General features: G+C 35.4%; 1 protein-coding gene across 4 annotated transcripts in view; it reads left to right on the forward strand.

The window, feature by feature from the left end:
- The window catches only part of VGLL3 (vestigial like family member 3), a 47,227-nt gene extending 23,385 nt beyond the window's left edge, over window positions 1–23,842 (forward strand). For all 4 annotated transcript variants that reach the window (XM_077878751.1, XM_077878752.1, XM_077878753.1 and 1 more), the window contains exon 4: window positions 17,658–23,842. In XM_077878751.1, coding sequence (XP_077734877.1) covers window positions 17,658–17,701 — 44 coding nt within the window. In that variant the 3' untranslated portion in view covers window positions 17,702–23,842. The remainder of the gene's footprint in view (window positions 1–17,657) is intronic.
- Window positions 23,843–24,252: the final 410 nt, after the last annotated feature.

Consider the following 24,252-nt stretch of genomic DNA (forward strand, 5'->3'; position numbering starts at 1 on the left):
TGTGATCTATTAGGACTTTCTTTCCAGGAATTTATAGAAACTCATTTTTTTCTTAGTTTTTCTAGTTTTGCTTAGTTTTATTCTTAATGTGCAAGGTCTTTCATCTGAATGCTGGTTCACAGCAGAAATCTCCCCAGAGTGATCATTGCTTCGCATCAAGTTGCATTCACTCTGAATAAGTGAACATTCTTATCTTGGTTAACTGGTTCTCCACCGAACTTTCCACTGTTGTCTGTTGCTTCAACTCACTCATTTCAGCTTCTTATTAAGTCCCTGGGTTCAAGCTGCTTTTTCTAAACAAACTATCAGAGTACTTGCTTCTCTCTCTCTAAGAGAAGAGAGTGTGCCGGGGCTAATTGCACACTTCCCTTCCTTGCCACATACTAAGCAGAATAAAGGCAATTCTTAAGTTGTTTGATGCCTGGGACTAGGTCTGATCAGAGACTGAATCTGGTAACTGCCATGGTAGGCAACCAGTCCTTGGAGGCTCTTCCCTTTCTTCTGGGGTATCTGTGGGGCCAAAGCTAACAGTGCTCTTAGTAGGCATAGGAAATGTTCTCTTAGTCAGTCTGGGCTGCTATAACAGAATGCCATATAGTGGCTGACTTAACCAACACACATTTAGTTCTCACAGTGCTGGAGACTGGAAAGGCCAACATCAAGGTGCCAGCACATTCAGTGTCTGGTGAGGGTTTACTTCCTAGTGCATGGACACTATCTTCTCAGTGTCTCCTCAAATAGTAGAAGAGACAAGGGAATTTTCTGGGCTTTCTTTTATATCCTTACTTCTGGTGTGAGCTTTATTTACCTACTCATTGTTTGGAATTTTGACTTGAAATGATCTCTTCAGTATGAAAAGTCATCCTACCTTTTGGAAGTGGAGGAGAGATGATTTCTGTTCTTTTTGAAAAACCTACAGTGGGCCCATTTGGGCATAATATAAATAGTTCTTAATACTTACTAAGCTGTGAATCAACATTTATTGAGTACCTACATACAAGATAGTGCCAGAGGCATGCTATTTGTATTACTGCTTTTAATTCTTAAACTAAATCTGAGCTGGATGTTCCTAGATGCATTAACAATAAGGAAGCAAGTCTCAGTTTTCCTATTTGAAAACTGTTTCTTAAATCTAAAATGCCCAAACTGGATTTGAATTAAAACCTGCCCCAAATCTAAGACGTTTCTAGGGTACTACCTCCCTGTAAATATAGATAAATTTGAATATTAAGACTGTTATATTAAACTGTTAATAGTTAATAATAAGGAATGAAGGTTTACCTATGGAAGCATGTAGTGCTGCTCTTCGTCAGTGTGGTTTAGGAATAAGCAGATGAAGATCACATCATTGGCTTAATCACTGATCAGGCTGAGCTAGAGATCCTCAATTTGCTTTACTTTCACAGTTGGACTTCTAGTATTTTCACCTAAGTTTAGGTTCTGGGAGATTCAATCCTAGAAACAATCGAGACCTCAGAGAAGACTCCCTTAGACCCCCTCCTTGTCACATAGTTTAAAGCCTCATTACTATGAAAAGAAATTGATGGTTGCCCAAAGTTGCCTTGAATCAGAAAGCATAGCCTGCGACATGAACCCAATGTGCTTACCCCGGCAAGTACAGTAGCAGGAGGAGTGTGCACCTCTCTGCGTGGATGCTGGCCCAAAGAGACTGTGGGAGGGCTGAGCCATAATGTACTCATTTTCTTCCCCGAAACTTAGGAGTCATATCAAATATCAAATCTCTCTTTCTTGTGTTGAGGAACAGTTAAAGAGGAGTGTTTTAGGTCAGTTTCCCCGAAAACCAGACTCTCTTTGTGGACAATTTATGGTGTATTGTTCTCAGGGAAACATCTTTGTGCAGTGAGAGAATTGTGTAAGGGAAGTCTTGCTCTGCTTAAGTTCAGCTGAACCTAGTGGATTCTGTAAGGAGCTCTGGAGTTGGGGTGGTACTTTTAAATTGTCCTTCCTTAAGTCAAGGTGGATGGGCTTTTATACATCTGCATTAACCAGTTAGCTACTGGATGTGTTTGTCTCTGGAAAAGGGACATGACATTAGGCAAAGTGACTTTGTTCTGCTGAAGGCAATTCCCAAGTCTCAACACAGAATGGGGAGAGATCTGAAGTCCACTGCAGTATCCACTGCAGGGGAACAACTAAAGAACAGTAGTTACCCTTCCACTTTTCTAACTACTTAATAAGAACAAAAGCTTCTGTGTAACATGCCTAAGCCAAGAAAGTAGGGCAGTTGAAAAGAATGTGAAGTGGGTTCCTCTATACAGAATATGCAAAGTTGACTAGACCAGGTAGTCTAAAATAGTGGCTTAGCTCAGGACTCAGCATCAACGTTGGGTGGCTACTGAGCAGTTGAGGGAAGAGCTTGTATTCAGGTGATACAGGTCTGAAAATTCTCGAAGTACATATGAAGGCCACCAAAATGTAGGTCATTTTCACATTCCATTAGGAGGCAAATAAATTAATCCAACTATTTTGAGAGCAATGTGGTTGGTAAAGGATATGACATTTTCATCAGTAGGGGAAAGGTTTAATAATTTTAGGTGCATTTTTATTTCGCAGCCATTAAAGAAATTAAGGAAATCTGGAAGGTTCAAAGTGGTATAATGCTTAGTGACAAAATTTTAGAGTATCATTTATAGTATAATCCAAGAGTCAGCAAAATTTTTCTATGAAGGTCCTGATAGAAATATTCCATGTTTTGCAGGGTCCAACTGTTTCTGTTGCCACTACTCAGCTCTGCTTTTATAGCATAGTGTTTGCAGCCACAGATGAAACTTAGATAAATGAAGATGTCTGTGTCCCTATAACACTTCATTGATGGACACTAAAAGTGAATTTTATTTGTCATGAAACACTACTCTTTTTCTTGTATCCCCTTCTTTCTGAATCATGTAAAAATACAAATCCCATTCTTTCATTCTTAGCTCATGGGCTATATATAAACAGAAGCAAGCTTGATTTGGCCTGTGAGCTATAGTTTGCTGACCTCTAGTATAGTTCCACATGTATAATTCTTATCGGTCTACACCCACACATATACATGTGTCTGCCTGCACTCCCTCAATAAAAATTAGCTGGAAATATATATCACATCTTTTAATGGTCATTGCTCCTGGCAATTAGTGTGTGGCCTGAGCTTTGAAGCGAGATTGCCTGGTTTTATAAGCCCAGCTCTATCACTTAGTAGCTGCAGGACTCTGTGCAAATTATTTAACCCTCTTTGTACCTCAACTTCCTTTTCTTTAAAAGATGGGTTGTGTTGAGGATTAAATGAATCAATGAAGTAAATCATTTACAAATGTGGTCTGCAGATAATAGGTTCTCCATAAATTTTAGATATGGAAGGAAGGTGACCAGACCCCCACTTTTTATAGCTTTAGAAAATACATTATTGATGGGATACCTGGCTAGCTTAGTCAGTGGAACACGTGGTTCTTGATCTTGGGGTTGTGAGCTTGAGCCCCATGGAGGGTATAGGGATTACTTAAAAAATAAAATCCTTAAAAAATATATTATTGAGGGGCACCTGGGTGGCTCAGTAAGTTAAACCTCTGCCTTTTGATTTTGGCTTGGGTCATAATCTCAGGGTCATGGGATTGAGCCTCACATAGGGCTCTGTGGCTGGGCATGGAGCTTGCTTGAGATTCTCTCCCTCTCCCTCTGCCCCTGCCCACTGTAAGCTCTTTCTCTCAAATAAATCTTTATATATGTGTGTACCATTTTAAAGGGTACCACTCAGTGGTATGTTCATGATGTTGTGCAGCCATTCCCATTATCTAATTCTAGAACATTCCCATCACCTCAGGAAATCCCTATATTTTAGGGATATAAAATATATACCCAATATATATTCTTTCATCCTCCTGTGCCCTGGCAACTACTAGTCTACTTTCTGCCTCCCTGGATTTTTCCACTTTGGACATTTCATATAAATGTAGTCATTCAGTGTGTAGCCTTTTGTATCTTCTTTCTTTCACTTAGCCTATCTTTTCCAGATTCATCAATGTAGCATGTAGCAGAACTTCATTCTTTTTTAGGAGTAGATACTCTTCTATTATATAGATATAGCACATTTTGTTTATTCATTCATTCATTCCTACTTTTTAGCTAATTCATGAATGATACTATTATGAAAATTCATGTACAGGCCTTTCTATAAATTGATGTTCTCAGTTCTTTTGGGTATATACCAAGGGATGAGATTATGGGGTTGAGAGAACTTTTATATACTTCTATATTTCTTGATTTTATCTTATTTATTATGATACAACAGCTTATTAGAGATGCATGTATAAATAAGATATATCTCTATCATACTCAGATATTTATGATGACATTAAATAAATTCTGTTCTAGTATTCACTTTTCAGTGACCATTACCATGCAATTCATTACACTGAAATGCTGTCATTCTTATTTCCTGTTACTGCCAATAATTTACTTAATGTAAAATATATGTAATTCGTCCCAACTAGTTTGAACTAATTATGCAAGTTAAGATTTGTTAGTGAAGCCTTTTTACCAAATACAAAGTTGGTTTTATTTATAATTTCCACTTCATCCACTATATTTAAATTTACCAAAAGGAAAAAGGATCATGCTTTGTGGTATGACTTCTGTATAAACACAAGCTGCTCATGGCTTGAGATTGTTTTCATCTGCAGAGCCACAGATTTATTTTTCTTAGGATTCCTCATGTTATTTTAGCTACAATTTTGTTACAAATTTATTTATTTATTTTTTACTTTGAGGAATGCCATAATGACCAATATAAAATATACATAAAGAGTTTCTTTTTGCTAAAATACACTTAAGTGGCCTAACATTAGAAAACAAAACAACATTCTCTACTATAACACAGATTTGGGAAATCGGGCTCTAAAAGGGAATTAATATATACTGATGTGTCTTATGGCTTCTTAAAAAATTTGTCACATAAGCATTAGCCATACATTTGTATAAGTAGTAGATTTGATGAGGAAATCATCATATGATTCTACCCTATGATTATAGCCAAATATTAAACAGTATCTGGTTTATCTCTCACTAATGAGCATATTTACAGTTATCAAGTGAAGTCGAAATTATGTATTACAGGAATGGGACACGGACCCTTGTTAGACAGAAAAAGGAAACTACAATAGCTACTAGATCTTAACATAATTTGCTGGATACAGGCTGTGAAATTTTTCCATAAGTACAAGAAGCTATGTTTCTAGTATTCTCTCATATGTTAAGGCATAAATGGAATTATTTCTTTTTCTTTTTAAGATTTTATTTATTTATTCATGAGAGATACAGAAAGAAAGAGAGAGAGAGAGAGAGAGAGGCAGGGACACAGGCAGAGGGAGAAGCAGGCTCCATGCAGGGAGCCCAACGTGGGACTTGATCCCGGGTCTCCAGGATCAGGCCCTGGGCTGAAGGCAGCGCTAAACCGCTGAGCCACCTGGGCTGCCCTGGAATTATTTCTGAAGAGACTTTCATAATAATGGGCCTGATTAACCTGTGAATAGAATTACTGTTAAGAAGTCTGGAAAAAATTCTTTGAAAAGTTAAATTTTGATAATGGATAGGAGCACTGGGTACCGATGGGGAAGTTAGGAGTAGCCAAATACCCTTTATATTGATATTTTTCCCCTCAGACATCAAGTATCTGATAATATTATGAAAGAATTACATGTTGTTGTTTTTTTTATAAGGCCTGTATATTACATTTTATAAAATGTATTTAATTTGAATCCCCTAGTCTGAATATTTTGTGCAACGGACCTCCTTCACAAAAGGCAAAAATTGTAACTTAAAGCAATGTAAGCCATTACTGCTCAAAATTGTTATATAGTTCTCTCTTTGAAATAGGCTAATCAAATGACTTCAGTTGTTAAGACCATGGTGGTCACTCTTGTTTAATACTTTGTGGGTGCTTTACATTGCACAAGTGAACTAGAGCAGCAGATATGCAATTTCTCTCCATGAAAGAGAAATGGGCATCAAGTTACTACTTGCTTTTCCATTCATCCTGTAAGTTTGCCATCTCTCTAGATCACATCTCAAGACCTGCGCTTTCTTGTAGGTGGTCTGGCATTGACAAGCCTGGGCAACGGAGACTGATTACATGAAAGTTCTCAAAAATAACCATGCTAAACTATTTTAACATCCCCTTGTAAAATGTTACTAAATTTTGAATTTCATTGGAGATATCAAAGGGATTAAAATCATAGAGCTTTATATCCATTGACCTCTTGGAAACCATTTCTCTCTCTAAATATATACATTTACAAAAAAAAAAAAAAAAGACTATAGGAAACAATAGTTACCAACCCAGTGCACTTGGATATTTACATGACACATCATAATGCTCCACAGTTCCAGGCTTTACAATGAGTGAGAAAGGTGGTAACTTTGGACACAAATCATCAGAAAGCTAAAGTAATAATTGACAGGATAATATGATTTATATAAAATATTAAAGCACTAAGATAGTCTTTATTCTAGAGAAGAGAGCATCAAAGCAACATACGTGGTAGGTGCTCAGCTAAAAGCAGTTTCCTTCCTTTCCTTTTCATGTCTTCTCATGGAGCATATACATTGTCTGAATTCTGAAGGCTATGGGGTTAGTGATTTATTGAAACTTTTCCTAACATTGTTAGTAATTTTTTTTTTTGTTAGTAAGTTTTGTAAGTGATGAGGAAATTTGCTGCAATTGTGTCTTAAAATAGAATAGGCACAGAAACTTACTTCTTCTAATCATTTGATTTCAGCAGGTAGACATATTAAATACCATATCATGTAGAAGCCAGCCCTGGGACTATGTGATTCTGCAGTGGCAATCATGCTATTCAGTAAAGATTTATAGATTTCTAGATACTTACCTTGAGAACATCATCTCAATTAGGATAGTTCAGATGTCACAAAGCAATAGTTGCAGATTTTTAAAAAATATTTTAGGATGTTTTTGAACTAATACTTTCTCTGGACTGTTTTTTAGAATTTATTATGATTTGGTAACAATAAAGACTCTAATAATTAACAACTAATTAACGCTTTCTGCAAACCTTTTTCTTTTCCTTTGGCATATATCATAATCCTATTTTCCACTGAAAGTAAAAAAAACAAAACAAAACATCAGAAGTATGTTAAAATATTTACACACTCCTGAATGGTGTTAGTTGTATAGGGCATATGTCCAGAATGACAATTTTGTGACCAGAAGGGTAATGGAAACCATCTTTGAGATGCATGCAGAATATCAGGAGATCACAGCCAGAAGTGAGATCTGCATGAAAAGTAACTGGATGGTGATTCAGAGGGAGAAATGCATTCCAGAGCACTGCTGTCAGTTTCAAGTATCCATGGCTGGATTCTGTGGAGCCTTAATGAATTTCCCCTGCACTCCCACAGTCTTGTAGATCTTGCCCATGCTGCCTTCTGGGCCTTCTTCCACTGAATGGTGCCATCATGTTACAATGCCCAAAGCGTGGGGATTTTGTCTCCTAGGTCCTCCTCCTACTTTATACAGCAAATGCAGGAGGCTTCTGAGAGGATTCCAAATGTTTCAGGATCATTTGCATAATAATACAAATAATGGTGTGTGTGCAAGAGAAAGAGACAAGGAGAGATGAGAGAGTAGTTTAGTAACCCCTCCCCCCACTTAGGAGCTCATAAAAATGTTGGTCATTATAGAGAACTTTAATCTTTGCAGACATGTAGAAATGTGTGTCTAGAGATGTGTATGGGAAAAGCAGAGGACCAAAAACTAAATTCTAAGACCCACGTCACCACTTAGCTAGCTGTCTGTTGTTGGGCAAGTTTCATAACCTGACATTCCTCCTCTTCCTCTGATGCAGAATGGAGATGATACTCCTTACTCTGCCACAGCTGAGAGATTCCAATGAACTACTGCACATGGTTGTGTTTTCTAGATGGTGCACATGAGGGAGAACTAAAGTTCTCAGTACTCTTACTGAATACATTGCATTTCAAACTGGAGATGTGAGACATCATGAATAATTAAGATGCAAGCCTTGAATGCTTCTGGCACTCCCTGACTCTACCTTGATTGGCTTCTGTTCTTCAAGAATAGCTGTGATTTGGGGCTTCTGGGTGGCACACTCTGATGAGCATCCAACTCTTGGTTTTGGCTCAGGTCTAATCTCAGGGTCATGTGATCCAGCCCTGCATAGGGCTCTATGCTCAGCGTGGGGTCTGGTTCAGTTTCTGTGGGGTCTGGTTTGGTTTCTGTCCCTTTCTACCCCTCCCCCCATTGTCTCTCTTTCTCTCTCTCTTTCTCTAAAATAAATAAAATCTTATATTAAAAAAAAAAGAATAACTGTGATATTTGCTAGAGCTAAATTTCCTAATACTGCTGTTTGCTGGTATTGGCCATACAATAAAAACCATGTGCTTTTGTATTGGTTGCACAGACAGTGGGAGAGGTGTAGTAAAGAACCAAGAGGAAATGGATTTGAAAGAATTTTAGGATGTGCCTCTTCAAGATATATTTAAACAAGTTTTTTTTTTTTTCCTGTCTATAACACTGCCTTGTGGAATGAGAGGGTACTAAAAAATTGATCCTATCCCCTTGGGTTTAAGTATTATTTGTCTCACCATTCAGTGAGACATTTGCCCTCATCACTTATATAGATCAAACAAATTTTATGCACAGAATGAGGCAGTTAGATGGTATATAACTAAATTCACCCAAACCCCATTAATACATGCTAGTCTTTAAAAGTTGTCAACTAAAAACTGATTCATTTTCCATTGCAGTATTAATTTTGTAAATAAGCTATTTATTGCTATATAAATCGGGTAGCATCTCTTGCTTTCTAAAATATTTTCCCCAAAACTGCAAACAAAACTAGGCAACACCATCATCTTTTGACTGTTTTCTTAAAGGAGTCCTCATCAACTAGTTATGGTTGGGAGTTGGGTATTTTTTCAAACTACACCATGTCTTCTTCTCAAGAGAAACTTCTGTTCTCATCTGAGAGGAGAGGTGTAGAGGTTGAAAAAAACTCCCAGGATATTCTAGTGTGACTCTGAATGGAGAACCACTCAAAGCATTAAAAGTTCTGTTTCAGGGTCAGTATATTTTATATTCACAAATTATCTTTTCAGTAATGATTTACTAATTCTTATATCACATCTCTAGGGGTACATCTAAAAGAAACAGCTTGAATGAAGAAATCTGTTTCAGAACTTGTCCCAGACAGTTTCACATCAGTTTTCAAATAAGATGAAAAAATTATATACAAAAATTCTATACGGCCTGTGGAATTTACAGATTCTTTTTTATTCCTTTCCAGGCTATCTAACTCTGTTCTTATTTATCAACAGTATAAGGTTTCACAAACAGTTGTCTGTGGCCAACATGTTGTGAATTCCTTGGCAAAAAGATAACAAAAGTCTTATGAGAGACTGCTAGAGGCAAAATATGCCATTCTTTTTTTGGATACAGCCTGATATACTATGTATTTACTTTCATAATTTTTGTCAGCTGTAAGCATGTGTTATAATGCCCATTTTCATGGCTACTTTGCTTGGGCAGTATCATGTGGTGCTTGGCATCTTCAGAATCTTTGATGCCCTATTTATGTTTGCTTGGAATCAACAGTCTCTTCTGGAAAATGTCAGAACAAACTTGTGTTTATACCACAAATAAGAAAGATGAAAAATTACTGATGTCTATGTAGAAATAATTGATATGCAATATATCTCATTCTTACAGAATATTTTCCAATATAATTAGCTTTAATGGAGAGATTGATTACTTAAATCAAATGGGTATAAAAATACATTTGTATTTCTGTGGTTCTGAAGTAATTTTTAAAAATTTGGAGTCTTTAAATAACTCCTACCTCTAGGTACGGTGTTTCCTGTATTGGTGTTGTATCCCTAATTATGTTTTTATGGGTAAGCAGTGAATCCAGATTAGCTCTTCCTCTGGTTGAATTATCTATTTTCTGGATCATAAACCTGTCACTGCATAATCTACGAACTTCTTTAAAGATGCATGTTTGGCTGCATTTTTATCCAACAGATGTCTGGATAGTTAGAATCTCTTGAGAGTATTATAACTTGTGGTTTCAGTTACAATTAGCGATCCAAGCATTTTTTGGTCCTGATCCTCTCTAGTTCTGGGAGAAAGTCTATAGAAGAAATTACAGAGGGTATTCCATTTCCCTCATCCCCATTCCCCCTTTCCTTTATTCTTTGTTTCTGTCTTCAATGTTTTGTTTTTGTTTTTGTTTTTTTAGTATCTGCTTTTGGAATTGGTGAGCAGTGTCTATTTCTATATTGTACCTCCCAGTTTCTCTCACCTAAGAGATTATCGAATTGATATTCAAATTTTGAGCATAGTAAATTGCTACTATGACCAAAAACAACCCAACTCTGTTAATTTCTGTTTTGTATTTGTCTGCATGGTCACTTTTATTTATTTTTATTTTTATTTTTTAAAAATCCTTTTAAAAAAGATTTTATGTATTTATTCATGAGAGACACACAGAGAGGCAGAGACACAGGCAGAGGGAGAAGCAGGCCTGTGGGGATCCCAAGGCGGGACTGATCCCTGGACCCTGGGACTGCACCCTGAGCCACCTGGATGCCCCCACAAGGTCAATTATAAAATGACTGGTTCAGATTTGTAACTCCATGTCCTGATGGTTTAAGTACTTGCCAGTCTCCGTCTAGCTGGCCATTTAAACCTCCTCAAGTCTGAGGACGTGGATGTTGCTAAAGGCAAGGGCTGGCAGTGGTGCCCATGGAAGAGTTTGTGGTTTGGAGGAAGGGAGGTGGTGAGCTGGCAGGCAGGGCAGCAGACTGGCAGGGCGGCCATCTGGGGTGGGGTAAGCAGGAGCAGCGGGGAACACCTGGGCACCAACCCACTGGCCACCTACACTGGTTGCCTCAGGTGTGCAGGTGCTGTGCTCTTTACAAAAACCTAGTAAATTGTTGTCTACTGGGTTCAGCGGGTTTTACATTTCTATTTGTCTTTTGAATTTGAACTTAAAGATACTTTGGCAAGTTTAGACAGTTTTCACCTCATTGTTTCTGACAGTACTACTACATGGAAATTTTAAGTCAATTCTAAAAGTGCCTCAAGAAAATATCTTTATACACAGAAAGACATCCCTCTGCTAATAAATTATTTCACTGCCATAGTTAAATACCTTTTACCATTGTTTTAGTGTGCAAGAGTTGTTTTAGTGTGCAAGATGATAAGGAGGTAATTGTAAATCACGTGTCATAATAAACTTAATCTTTGGTCTGGTTCAAGAGTACATTTTGTTTGTGATGACTTTAAAAAGAATTATTGTCCAGCATTGAAGTCCTAACCATGAAGATGCTTAGTGTTATTGAACTGGCTAAAATATTTTATAAAATACGAGAAAAAGAATACTTGAGTAGCTACCATACAAAAAGCAGTTAGAAATAAATGAGGAAGTTGCTTTCTAAAATGCATAGGAAATTGGCCAAAGATAAAACACAGAGGAAGAAATGACATAATCACAGAATGTTTACCTTCACTAATATGAGAAGAAATACAAACTGAAATAGATATTTTTAATCTATAATAATAAGTAGTAAAAAATCATACGAATATTGGTACACACTTGCTGAAACACTTGGCACCCACAATGAAGTATGCACATGTAAGTGTACATATATGCTGAGGTTCAGCAGTTATACAAACATATTTCCAGGAATTTGTCTTATCTACCAACATGTTCACATAAATAACAAGTATATTTGTACACATGTCTGTGTCTCCAAATGATGTACATCTATAGAGAATTGGGTAATTCACACTGCAGGGTAGAATGAATATTATACATCCCTCCAGAAGGGCTCATCTACATGGACTGACATGGAATAAACGGTTTTCCAAGCTAATATTGCTAATGAAATAAACATGTTCTAGCATAGTATAAACAGTGGTGTATGTACATACATCTAAAGTATATCCAGTGAGTTCTGTTTTGACAAGGGATGTCATGTAGAACTTACATTTTCTAAATACCCTATGACTTGTTATTAAACAAGAAATCTATGATGTTTTGAAATTTGAAAAAGAAAGATATATTTAAAAAGAATGAGGGAAGGTGTCCATGGTGGTTAAACATGGTCTAAATATTTACTTGAAATGAAGTGGTAGTTCCTGAATGGATAGTTCTCATTCTTATTCCCCTCCCCCCACTTTTGTCTTTCCCCCATTTAGTGTTAAGGTGCTACCCCCACCTAGATCTTATTTGGAAATTCTTAACTAGCATTTAAACTGATTGCCCTGGGGCACAAACAAATGCAGTTGTATGATCATTACCAATGATAATTTTATAAAGTAAGAGAAGAGAATATGACTGTCTCTTATATCACTTTGTGATCATTTGTCACTGTGTAAGTGTGAGGTATCAAATTATTAGTAAAGGCTGGATATTTTGATAAAGTATCCAACATAGTGTCGTATATACTTATATTTGTAGTAAATATGACTTATCTTTATTAAAGCAGGGATGGAGCAGGGGATTCTTTCTTTTTTTTTTTTTTTTTTTTTTAAGGAAGGAATAAGCTATCAGCTTCTACTGGTCTAATGGCAAGCATTTTGACCGTAAAGAGTTTCTAGACTCTTAATAGCTTTGATATGAAAAATTTATTTTTATGTATTGAAGTATTCCTTGAATTTCAGGTTGTAAAATGTTCTCCTCATACTTCCAGGTTTTGTGTTCTCATGTTTTCTCCTTTTTTATCAGCAGTGTGTTCCCCAGTGTATGGTTACCACATTACCTCTTTTATCTATAGCAATAAAATTAATTGGAACCATGTTCAACTTACTTAAGAGCTATAGTCAATGGTGTGGTCAGGTGATTATGCTTGCTTAGAAGTAGGACATACTTTTCTAATGGATATGACTCTGCAACAAGCAAACACTCCCTAAAACTTAGGTGTGCTGGAGTGTAGCTTTTCAGTAACCTAAATTATTTATTTCTACCCAATAGCAGAAAAGTTAACCTCATTAATTCTGAGTATTCTTAGTCCAACTTAATGGCATCTCCACTGCTCTCAGTTTATTTAGTAAAATGTCCACTCTAAAGTTGAAAATTCTTCTCAGATCAATTGTATCACAAAAACTGTCAAGACGTTGCTGATCGCTTCTTGATTTTGTCATTTCCTTCCTATCTTGGCCTTTGTTTCCAAACCTATCCCCTCCACCAACTCTGTTTTTCAGTTCATTTTCTGTACAGTACTCCCTCAAGTGATGATCTATTTGAGTTCAGCTTCTAGTGGTTGTGATCCCTCCAAGATTCTCAGTTGGGGTGGCTGGTGCCATTTCTTCTGCTGTGGGGCACCCACATCATAGCTATCAGACAAACTAGTAAGCCTGCCAGCATTTTCTCTGCGCTCACTCATGTGCCTTTTTTGGGGGATCCTATGGAAACTTTAGGATCTTTTTATAAGACACCTAGGAGTGGAGGGAAACTACAGAGCTGGAAATATCCAGGCCTTTCCTCCTTAGACAAGCGCTGTTGCCATCTCTACTTCCTTATTCCTGGAGCCTTTTGTAAGAGCTGAACCTCTGGGGCACCTGGGTGGTACAGTCAGTTGAGTGTCTGACTCTTGGTTTTGGCTCAGGTTGTGATCTCAAGGTCATGGGTTGGAGCCCCACGTGGAGCTCAGTGCTGAGTGCAGAATCTGCTTGAGTTTTTTTCTCCCTCTGCCCCTCCTTGCCTACCCTCAAAAAAAAAAAAAAAATCTGCGATCCCTGGGTGGCTCAGCGGTTTAGGGCCGCCTTTGGCTCAGGGCGTGATCCTGGAGACCTGGGATTCAGTCCCACATCAGGCTCCCTGCATGGAGCCTGCTTCTCCCCCTGCCTGTGTCTCTGCCTCTCTGTCTCTGTCTGTCTGTCTCTCTGTATCTCATGAATAAATAAAATCTTTAAAAAAATCTTAAAGTTATGATGCTTTGTTATATAATCAAATACTTCTAATTTTAAAGGGAAATTCTGTTATAATCTTCTTTCCTTGACTAAGACTTCTCTCCTGCTTCTAATTATCATATACTTCTTTTCTGTGTTCATATTTCTTCCTTTGCTCTCTTAAGTCTAGATTTTTTTTTTCTTGTTCTTTTGGTGGTCAGGTGTTAGTGGTGTTGGAATCGAATTGAGAAACTGGGTCTGTGGGCTTGCATTTCCCTTCAAGCTTTTTTCCAAACTGAATCCCAGATTCTCAAACTCTGAAAAGCCAATGATCTGATGTCTTTGTTTTCTGGTCCCATTTCTGAAAACTTCATGACCCAAATGCCACCCTTTGCCATCAGCATTCAGACTGGGAAAGGTTTCTTTTTGTGGCCGGGGGGTTATATGTCAAACACAGGAAAATCCACTTACACAACTGAAAGAATCTTCATCTAAGTCTAATAAACTACTGTGCAATCAATTACTGCATCTTAGAAAAAACATTGCAGATGTATAGTTTAAAAAGATTAGTAAGAGAGTTCTATTGTTAAGTCTGATATTGTTTCTGTTAAATCAGGTTATTTCTAAACAATGCAAAAAGGAATATAAAAATGTGTTTTTCATCAAGTTGATTTAATGAAAGGATTTTGACTTGCGGAGTTGTGGTAGTGTAGGATAGTGAGATAGTGTCTGGCAAATATAGTCCAGATTGGGGGGGAGCCATATGCGCTATAGTTAAGACCTTTGACTCTGACACCAGACTACTTTGTTTTCAATCCTAGTTCTACCACTTAATAGTTCCATAATTTCTCTTAGTCTCAATTTTCTCATTTGTAAAATAAATATTATTGTAGCATGGTTGGGAACATTAAATAAAATATTTCGTGAAAAGCACTTCACACAGTGTCTGTCATATTCAGCTGTAAGAAAACGTTCACTGACATTTTTATGATGTTTATTTTGTCTTCTACTAAAAATCTCACAGACTAAACAATAAAATTAAAACTGAGTTACTGATACCAAGAAGATAAACATGGGTGATTTCAGACAGCCAGTGGGGAGATTTCGGGATATGCTATGAACCAATTTTCTATAGGTTTTTGTTAGGAAAGTGAGAGGCAAAACAAGCCTGAATGGGAGCAATATAGCAGAGGGATTTTGTGTTCTGGCAAGAAATGTTGTATGTAGACCTCATAAGGATAAAAGTCAATGATTTTGTCCTCTTCAACCCTTACTGAGAAAACTAAATGTACCAGCTGACTCTTAAATATCCTGGTCTGTCTTCATCAGTTGTCTAACAAGAAAAACCCTAGCACCACTTCTCTGTTGCAACTTATTTAGTACTAGGGTCTTTTGTTTGTGGTTGTTCACTTTCTTGTGTTTTTTAGTGCCTGTTGTGGAATTTTATGGGTATTTTTGAAATACCTGGTAATTAAATCAAAGGCTTGAGTTAATGTACCATCACCAAGAAGCTAAACCTTGTATAAGGACCACTTAAATATTTACTTTTTTAGGCTATAGATGAATTGATTTTTTTTTTTAAGGATTGCATTCAAGTAATGCAAAGACTTGGAATAAAAACAATGAAAAGATGAAGTTATAATGAGAGAATGCCCTCCGTTATTCTGGCTGGAGATTGTAGAGGTATGGTAAGTAATGCAATGCTCCTCTGCAGAAAAAGCCTAACATGATTTTGAAAGTCATATGTCTTTGCAAAGCAAACTAGGGATTGCCTTTATTTAAGGGGGAAAAGAAAGACACTCAAACCACTTGATGAGTCCAACACTATTCATGACTTGCCGTGCTGACATTCTATAGATTGATGGAGTCTTCAAGTGTGGAAATACTGAGTCATACAGAAGATGAGACATTTCAATAATGAAAACAATATTTATGCAGTCAGCAGATTGTCAGTTAAGGTGGTTTAGATTATAAAAGTCACCAAACAGAGACTGTGTCAGGTTGCAAATTATTCAAACCATAAAATCATTTGAAAACGCGTAGAGCAAATTTAGAGGGAACTAGTATGCCCCAAATCCTTTTATTTCTTCCTTCCCCTCTTCTGTTTCTCCTCTGTCTCCTCTCTTTTTGAAAGGAAAACTGTTGACTTTGTATCTAAACATAATACTAGCTGCATGGAAAAAAAATACTAGCTGCACGAGAAAAAAAAATTGAGATGGAACTAATCTTTTTTTTTTTTAGAAAGTGTTGCTTTCCCCCCAGTATGCAAGTGCTATAGGATATAAATACTTCATTGTCTTTTTCTGTTTATTCTCTCTTCCTTTATGTAGTCTTTTCATAGATGGTCTTTATGTCTTCCATCAATGACTAAATAATTTTGTCTGTTTTGTAATGACACCCATTGTTTTGTAAAATTCTTTGATAAGTTGGAGGGACGAGAAATGAAATCACTGCAACTGTTTTAGTAACAATTATAATTTAACCATTCCATTTGTGACATCCAGCCCAGACTTACAACAGTTTTAGATCAAGAAAATATCCTGTGATCTGAGCACCCAGTCGTGCTGCATTTCTGCCCATTTATTCAGTAATCTTCCTTCATGTTTTGGTATTTGGTTGTAAACAACTTACAGGCAATCATTACTTGGTCTTTCCTCTTCCAAACTATTATGGCAAAAATAAAGGAAACTGAGGTAAGTGATTTCAAGTGGTATAAGCTGAAGTTGCTATGCTAATTGTCCACATCAGAAATTAGTCAACTGACAATTGGAACCAAATCAGAGTCACATTTTCTTTTTCCTGTTTGATAAACTTCTTAATCACTTTAGCTTTGAGTTGGAATTCTTACATGTTCACTTGTTTTCCTTTTGTCACTACTTTTAAAAACTTGTCTGCAAATTTTATTTTCTTATGAAGTATAAATTTTTGTAAGCCATCTTAAATATTTTCTGGAGGAAGATTAAAAAAAACAAATAAATTTATAAAAATAATATAGATTTATGCTATTATTTATGAACCAGTTGTCTATTTTACTTACACTATTAGATCCAGTTTTGAACCATGTCTAATTCCTCATCAGATTTGATAGCAATACCACTGTGGTATGGATTATATTTTAAAGTGGCACCAGAATTTACTCACAATTTTAGTTCAAAACTATCATTTTTATTGCTGAAAAGTATTAACTGAAATGCCCCAAAGATTGGTTAACTTGGTTTCTCCAAATATCAGCTCCTTTTCAAATTAGAAATAAAAAGGTTTTGTTCATATTATTTTATTTTATTTGTTATCACTCATACTCCAAGAAAATAAAAACCATAGTAAGAAATTTCTACTGTGTCAAAAAAAAAAAAAAAAGAAGAAGAATGTCTAATGTACAAATAGCACTATGCTAGTCTAGAGTTTTTGCCAACTGCTGTGTTGTTGGCTTTTTTAAAATTGTGAGCTCAAAAAAAATAAAAATAAAAATAAATAAAATAAAATAAAATAAAATAAAATAAAATAAAATAAAATAAAATAAAATAAAATAAAATAAAATAAAATAATAAAATAAAATAAAATTGTGAGCTCAAACAGAATTTCTTTAGAGATCAGGTCATCCTTTGACCATACTCCACAGTTGCCTAGATTGTCTCTTTGGTTTCTATATCCAGTGGATTGTAGATGATGCCCATTTTCGAGTGCTTCCTGTATTAAGGCCTTCTGTTTCTCTCATTGTTACCTTTTCTAGGTCTACAGCATCAAGACAAGAACAAGGAATCACCCTGGTACTGAAATACAGTATTAGCAAGTCAGGTTGGAGTGTGAATCCATGGGCCCACTGGAAAAGATGGTGCCAGGATTTTCCATTCTGCAGTGGGACACAATAGACATGGAAGGAGAAGAGGATGCATCAGCCAGCTGACTTTGGTTTGGAGCCTTTCTTTGAGAAAGCAGAGTGGGTCCTAGACATTGAAGAAAAGCATTTTTGTTTGTATTTTCCCCTCATCTGAGCCTTTGCCAACTGTGCAACTCTCTTTTTTTGTCTTGCTTTTATGAATACATGGTTTAATTTTTGTTTCATTTTGATGTTTTGGGGTTTGTTTGTTTGTTTTCCTTTTTGAACCAACCAGCCTTGTCAGGAAAAGATGAACCACAAATGAAAATGCCCATTCCTTCAGGAATACAATTTTGTAGCTCTATGTGTATCTATTTTTGTAGAAATACAAAAAATTTGCTTTAGCATTGATGGGCTATTTTTGAGGGATGTATTTTTTTTAATATTGTAAAAATTGTTAAGTTCTGTTTAAAGAACTTGCTCTCAGAGAAGCACTGGCAAAAATGTTGAAAATGCTTGTCTTTAAGATGTCTGTGATATGCTCTGTGCTTTCTAGCTTACCTCAAGTGTTTGAGAGTTTCTCCTTTTTTACAAAAGTAGCACCGTAGCCAAGCCAATATAGTATTGTTCTACATTAAATCTCAGTGAAGATTTAATTCCATGCTAGCTCACTTAGCTTTTAGTTATATGTATAGCTTGAAAGGGAAGTGTTTTAATGACCTCACTAAAAAAAAAGGGTATTACATTACTTCAGTTTGTCCGAAAGAGTACTTGGAGTTTGGCTAAGATGAAAGTTTGCAGAAACATGGAAGTCAGATGGAGAGTTTGCCTAGAGAATATAATTGTCTTTCTAGCCCATCCAACTTTATAAATGGAACCAGTTTGTATCCAACTACTGGAAAATAAACGCATTTACCCATCCGTGCTACCTTTGATTGCCGATGGCTTAGTTTCCTTGTTTCTAATTATTCAGTCATGGCAATTTTGAAGGTCATATTTTAAGTGGATTTTTTTCCCCTGGAGATGGTTTGAAGGGTAATATTTGGGAAGGTACTAGACACGTCACAAAGCCTTTAATTCAATGGCTAGTTTTGATAATGTTACTCATCATTGTAAATTGAAAAATAGTATATTGCATGTAATATTTTAAATGCAAGTTTTTTCCCGTCTTCTTTGTTTAAATCTGGTTTTAGTAGATTAAACTCTTTTAAGAAAAATGTTTAGAGCAAAATGAAATTTAAATTGGAATTTATGCCACGAGTACTTAAATTGAGATAATAAATTGACTATTTATTCTTAGAAATTTATTCTTGAAAACTCAGGATTCAACTTGGCATGACCCTCAGGATCTAAATAAGATGAAATTGGAATTATCATTAAGACCCTGTTAGGAAAAGATTAGGGTTATAAAAGTAGCAGTTACTAATATTTTAAGGATTTTGATGCAAAGTCCATTTTCTTACAGCTGCTTCCAGAGATGGGCCACATTAAAAAGTTAGTGTTACATAGAAGTTTTAGTTCGGTAAAAGTTTCTTAAATGTGCCCCATCCTTGTCTTTGCCCATATGAAATACAGTGTTTAATGACATACCGCTTTCCATTTTAAATTTGTATATCTTGTGCATAAACATTTTAGGTATAAGAACAGTACCTCTGCTCAGCTAAGCAGGGTTCTTACAGATAATATAAAGTAGTTCCCTTATCTCTGTTTTTTTACATTAGTTTCCCCCCCGCCTCCCGTGCCTCTGGTGAGTTATGTCTATATACTGTCTTGTGTTTTTTTTTTTTTTATACTGTCTTGTGTTCTTATCACTATAAGTTGCTTCTTCTTAATCAGACTCTTCTTAACACAATATGCATATTTTTACCTAATGTGAGGTCAAAACTTAAGGAATTTTCAACTTACTAATGATATGAATTTAGATTTCTAGGGAGTGGCTTGGTTAAATTTTCTGTATTTTGATCTATAATTTGACTTGTTACGGTTGTATGTCCTTTGCCCAATCCGTGGAGCATGAAGTTAAATGAATCTCTAAACTGGTTTCCTCTTGTGTACTCCTAAGTTTTCAAAGACAAGTATTCGGCAGTTCCCAGGGATGACTCACTGGGGATTATTTATTTTCCTCCTCTTCCCTTGGAACCTGTTAACTTCCTTTGCCGTTTCTCTTAGAACAGCGTTGTGGCCCAATTCATTCAGTTCATTCAACTGGATTTTCCCAATTAAAGGAGAAGAAAATTATTAATTCTCTGCTCCTTTCCTTAGTCTCCATTGAATTGAATTCAAGGAGAGAGACAGACAACTGGCTAATAACTTCACCCTGAATTTGGACTGTGTTCTGTGATACCCCTGGTAACTCTAGTGTGACACATTCCTGGGTTCTGGGGCCCAAGAAAAGTTGGGGGCCTGAATTGTGCTGTATTCAGGACAGATTTGTAAGTGGGATCTCCTGTTGAGAAAAGACATTGTTGACCTATTGCAACGATTAGATCCTTGCACAGACAAGGAATGGATCAAAGTCCAAGTAAAAAGACTCTTTAATGTCTCTATAATTGCCTGGCATTCCCTTGTTTAGTTTTTTTTTTTTTTTTCTTTATTGGTTTTTGTTTGTTGGTTCATTTGTTTTGCCTGGCATCCCCTTATTACGATCATATTACCTTTACCACCAGAAGTTATGAAAGAGGATGAGTTGCAATTTAGCTTGATATTCTGAATTTATTTTAAGTTTAAAATGCTGTCACTCTCTGGGTCTGCTTTTCTCACATCAGAATGATGCTGTTGAACTTGGAAGCTTCTATACTTCTTTACCAAGGGCTACTAGTTTCCTCCCCAAGTCATTTGGAAGCACTCCACCTTTGACTATTTTAAAAATCAGACTTCATTCAAGGTTTTTAAAGGTCTGTGAGCTAGACCTTATGAAATCATCTCATTTATTTGACCTCTAATCTAGGCTTGGACCACTAAACTAACATGAGTTAGGGAACAGCATTAAAGTGATAATTTAGATATCAACAGGCTATTTTGTCCATCATTGTTTATTTGAAAAGAGCCTCTAAGTGTTTTTAAAAACCAGTGTTTTTTTTTTTTTAAGAAGGTTAACTCTCCCCTCCTAACTTTCATCTCCAATTTTTTTTCTTTCTTTGTCCTCTTAAAATTATTTACATTATTATTTTAAGCCAAAATGTCCAGGATTACTCTACATTTTGCAAATGAGAACCAGTGGGTTGCAAATAATTAAGGAATTAGTTCTTTTAACTTTATAACAAATAAAAAACATTCTAGGCACTGGCATAAAACATGCCCTTTAGGAGCTCACTATTCATTTTGCAAACTCATATTTCCTATTCCTATTCTAAGACCTGCAGAATAGGGCAGGATCTATCTAGTTTTTGCATTTGCTATCTGGTTTAATGTTATACTTGTCATTTAAAGTTGCAGTCAGAAACTCTATTTCAAGAAACTAAATTCTGTTCTTAGTGAGTGTCCCTTTGTTACATAATATTTGCCACATTAAGTCAATAGGACAGTGGCATTAAGTGGTGGAAAAGGAAAGTTTATATATTGGAGTGTTGGCTGCGGGATGAATAGAGAAGCAGAATGAATTCATGGAAAAGAGCATTGGCTTGTGCATCAGGTCTGAATTTTGGCCTGGCCACAATTAGATATGTGTCATTTGGGGTTTATTTATCTTATGAGTAAAGTGAGATAATAGTATCTAACCAGTAGGATGCAAAGTGTGGAAATCATATCTACCTATCTATATGTATATGATCAATCATATCTGTTTCATAGTAGATGTTCAATAAATGACAGGTACCACAAATGTCTGTCAAGTAAGTAGGTCATAAAATTGAGCTCCCAAATGTCTCTTCTTTATACTTACCATATCCTTTTCTGCAGCAATCAAATAGATAGATATATGACTGCTTTTTCATAACAAATTGTTGCAAGAAAATCTTTGTCCACTACTATTTGTTGAAGATAAAATGCAAATTTCTTAATTATTTCTGTTACTTTAGTGTGTCCTTTATTAAGTAAAATAAATTAACCTTTTAGTGGTATGTAGGTCCAACTGTGAGTTTTCTTACATATTTCAAAATTTCATTCATCCAGGATCCTATGTAGTATTTTCTCCCAAATTAAGGCAACGTCTTTACTAAATCACCAAAGTTTATATTTTGCAGTTGTATTGTGGTCTTCCTTAGCACCTGGAATTGAAAACATCTCTTTTGAAATTATTCTTTTTTTTTTTTTTTTTTACTTGCCTTGGAGGAAAAATTGCAAAATATGGTGGAAAAAAATCGTTTGCATGAAAAGGGGAGGGAAAAAAATCCCTTTACGATCTCAGCAGATTTACTCTGCTTGAGAGAAAAAGAAACAATTTTATTGGAAGCAGATGTTGACACTGTGTCAGTTATTGAAGATGGAAAGAGTTCACTTGAACCATTGCATTTGCAAAAGAGTATTGATGTCAGTTAGAATCCCTGTGATCGATCACCTTCACAGCAGACATAAAGACAGCAGAAAAGCAGAAACTCTATGAGACCAAGACTGAAATCAGCCTACCGATTTTAATGTACAGGATCTTAAGGACCCGGTTTCGTTTTGCTTTATGTTTTCTTTCCTCCAGGATAAAAGACACATCTTTCAGAAAATTGAAGGCTTCTTTGAAAAATTCAAATTTATTCCCTACAAACATGGCCTAAGAGCTCTTTAAATATCTTATTAAAGTATTAAAATAAGGTTATACTTTTAGTTCAAAAATGTATGTGGAAGACAAGTGTGTAAATTATACAAAAATGAATAATCAAAGATTGGGGTATGGGGTGGGCCCTGCAGGGAAGCCTCATTCTCAAGAGTTTCAAAACGTTAATTACGTTGGCAACATGGTCGTGGACATTGATCACAGAACAAACTTTTAGAATTTTTCAGCAGGCTTTTTTCTTTTAGTGCCTCTGGGAGTTTCACCCTATCCACTTTTCCAAAATAAAGAAATAGCCATTATTATTAAAATATCGTGATTTTCTTATTTCCTTTATTGTCCATTATGCTTTTTTGTTTGTTTGAAAAATATTTTTAGTTTCAAATAATTGATCAAACTAGTGTTCACTTGAAATTGCAAATTAGTTTGATCCAATAAATTTATCTGAATCTACTTTTAAAGTTCCAAGAAATATTAATTGAATTAAGTGTAATTTACCAATTCCATTGTATAAGGAAGAAGGAAGTGAGGATACCTTCTAGAAAAGGGCAGGTTAATATCAATTAGCTTTCTTTTTAACAATTTCTGGACTACTAAATCTTGACTTAAGAATAACTTTTAGAATATAAGATTTCTTAGGGTTTTTTTTTTTGATGTATGCACAAGATGTGAACTTTTCTAACGATATCCCTTTATACTAATAGTGATGTGCATTTTTTTAAAGCTGTGGCTAAGGCAAAAATTAATAATGATTATTTACACACATGATTTAATTTCTTAGGATATTTACAATCTTATATATTATATAGGATTTAAAAATACTCTTCCAGACATTTTTCTGGATATACAATATAGGGAAAGGTTTTCATGTGAATTCTTTGTATCATTTTAAAGTGCATATATTGAAAGGGAAAACATGAATTAATTTGTTTTTATCATATAAATGTAGGTAAGGTGAAGTAATTTTATAAAAAAAATTAACGGTGTGAAAGACTTTACATTTGTCATTTGATTAGGTAAACTGAAAACTACTAATAGAAATATTATCTTACAACATTGAAATATAATGAAATTCCAGACTTGTTAGTTTCATGAACAAATTTTATGCTATCTTAATTTTACATTTTCAGAAAGAAAGACTAATTAACTAATCTTACCCATGTTGTCAGTCTTAATTTACAAAATTCATAAAACTTTTGGCTTTACAAGCTAATTATAAAATATTAATTTTTCTTCTACTTTTCTTGGGGTTAGGGTAAAAGACATTTTCATATTTCTGTTCACTCCTCAAATGCAGGTCGCATAACTACGTGTCAATGATAAAAGATGGTGGAGGACTTTGTAGTAAAAACAATGTCATCTTCAATTTGTTCAATAAATAATGTGAATTTAATGCTTATATTTTAATGTAGCATTTTGCTTTGGTCTGCATTTCTTGACAATTAACTAAGTCTCTGTTTTCTTATCCAATTAAGCAATTTATAAATACCTTTGGAAATTAAAACATCTAGTGTTTTACTTGTCTGTTTTTATGAGGTTAATTTCTAAGGCCAAAGAATTTAGTTGTTACAGTGAGGAGTGGGTTATAAAACAGGTGTTTATAATGGAAGAGCAAGTGAAATGGGCTATGTTCATTACGTAACAGCAGGAAGCTCGAGAATGAATTTTTTAATACAATGCTTCTAAGTTTATCAGTTGACTCTTTATGAGTTTTGTGTTGCTTTGTTTTTACACTTGATACAGAACCTGCTGTAATTGTTATGGGAAAAAAAAAAAAAAACTTTCCTAACAATTCATTGGCACCAAAGA

This window comes from Canis aureus, chromosome 30, assembly GCF_053574225.1.
Source record: "Canis aureus isolate CA01 chromosome 30, VMU_Caureus_v.1.0, whole genome shotgun sequence".
Taxonomy (NCBI): Eukaryota; Metazoa; Chordata; class Mammalia; order Carnivora; family Canidae; genus Canis; species Canis aureus.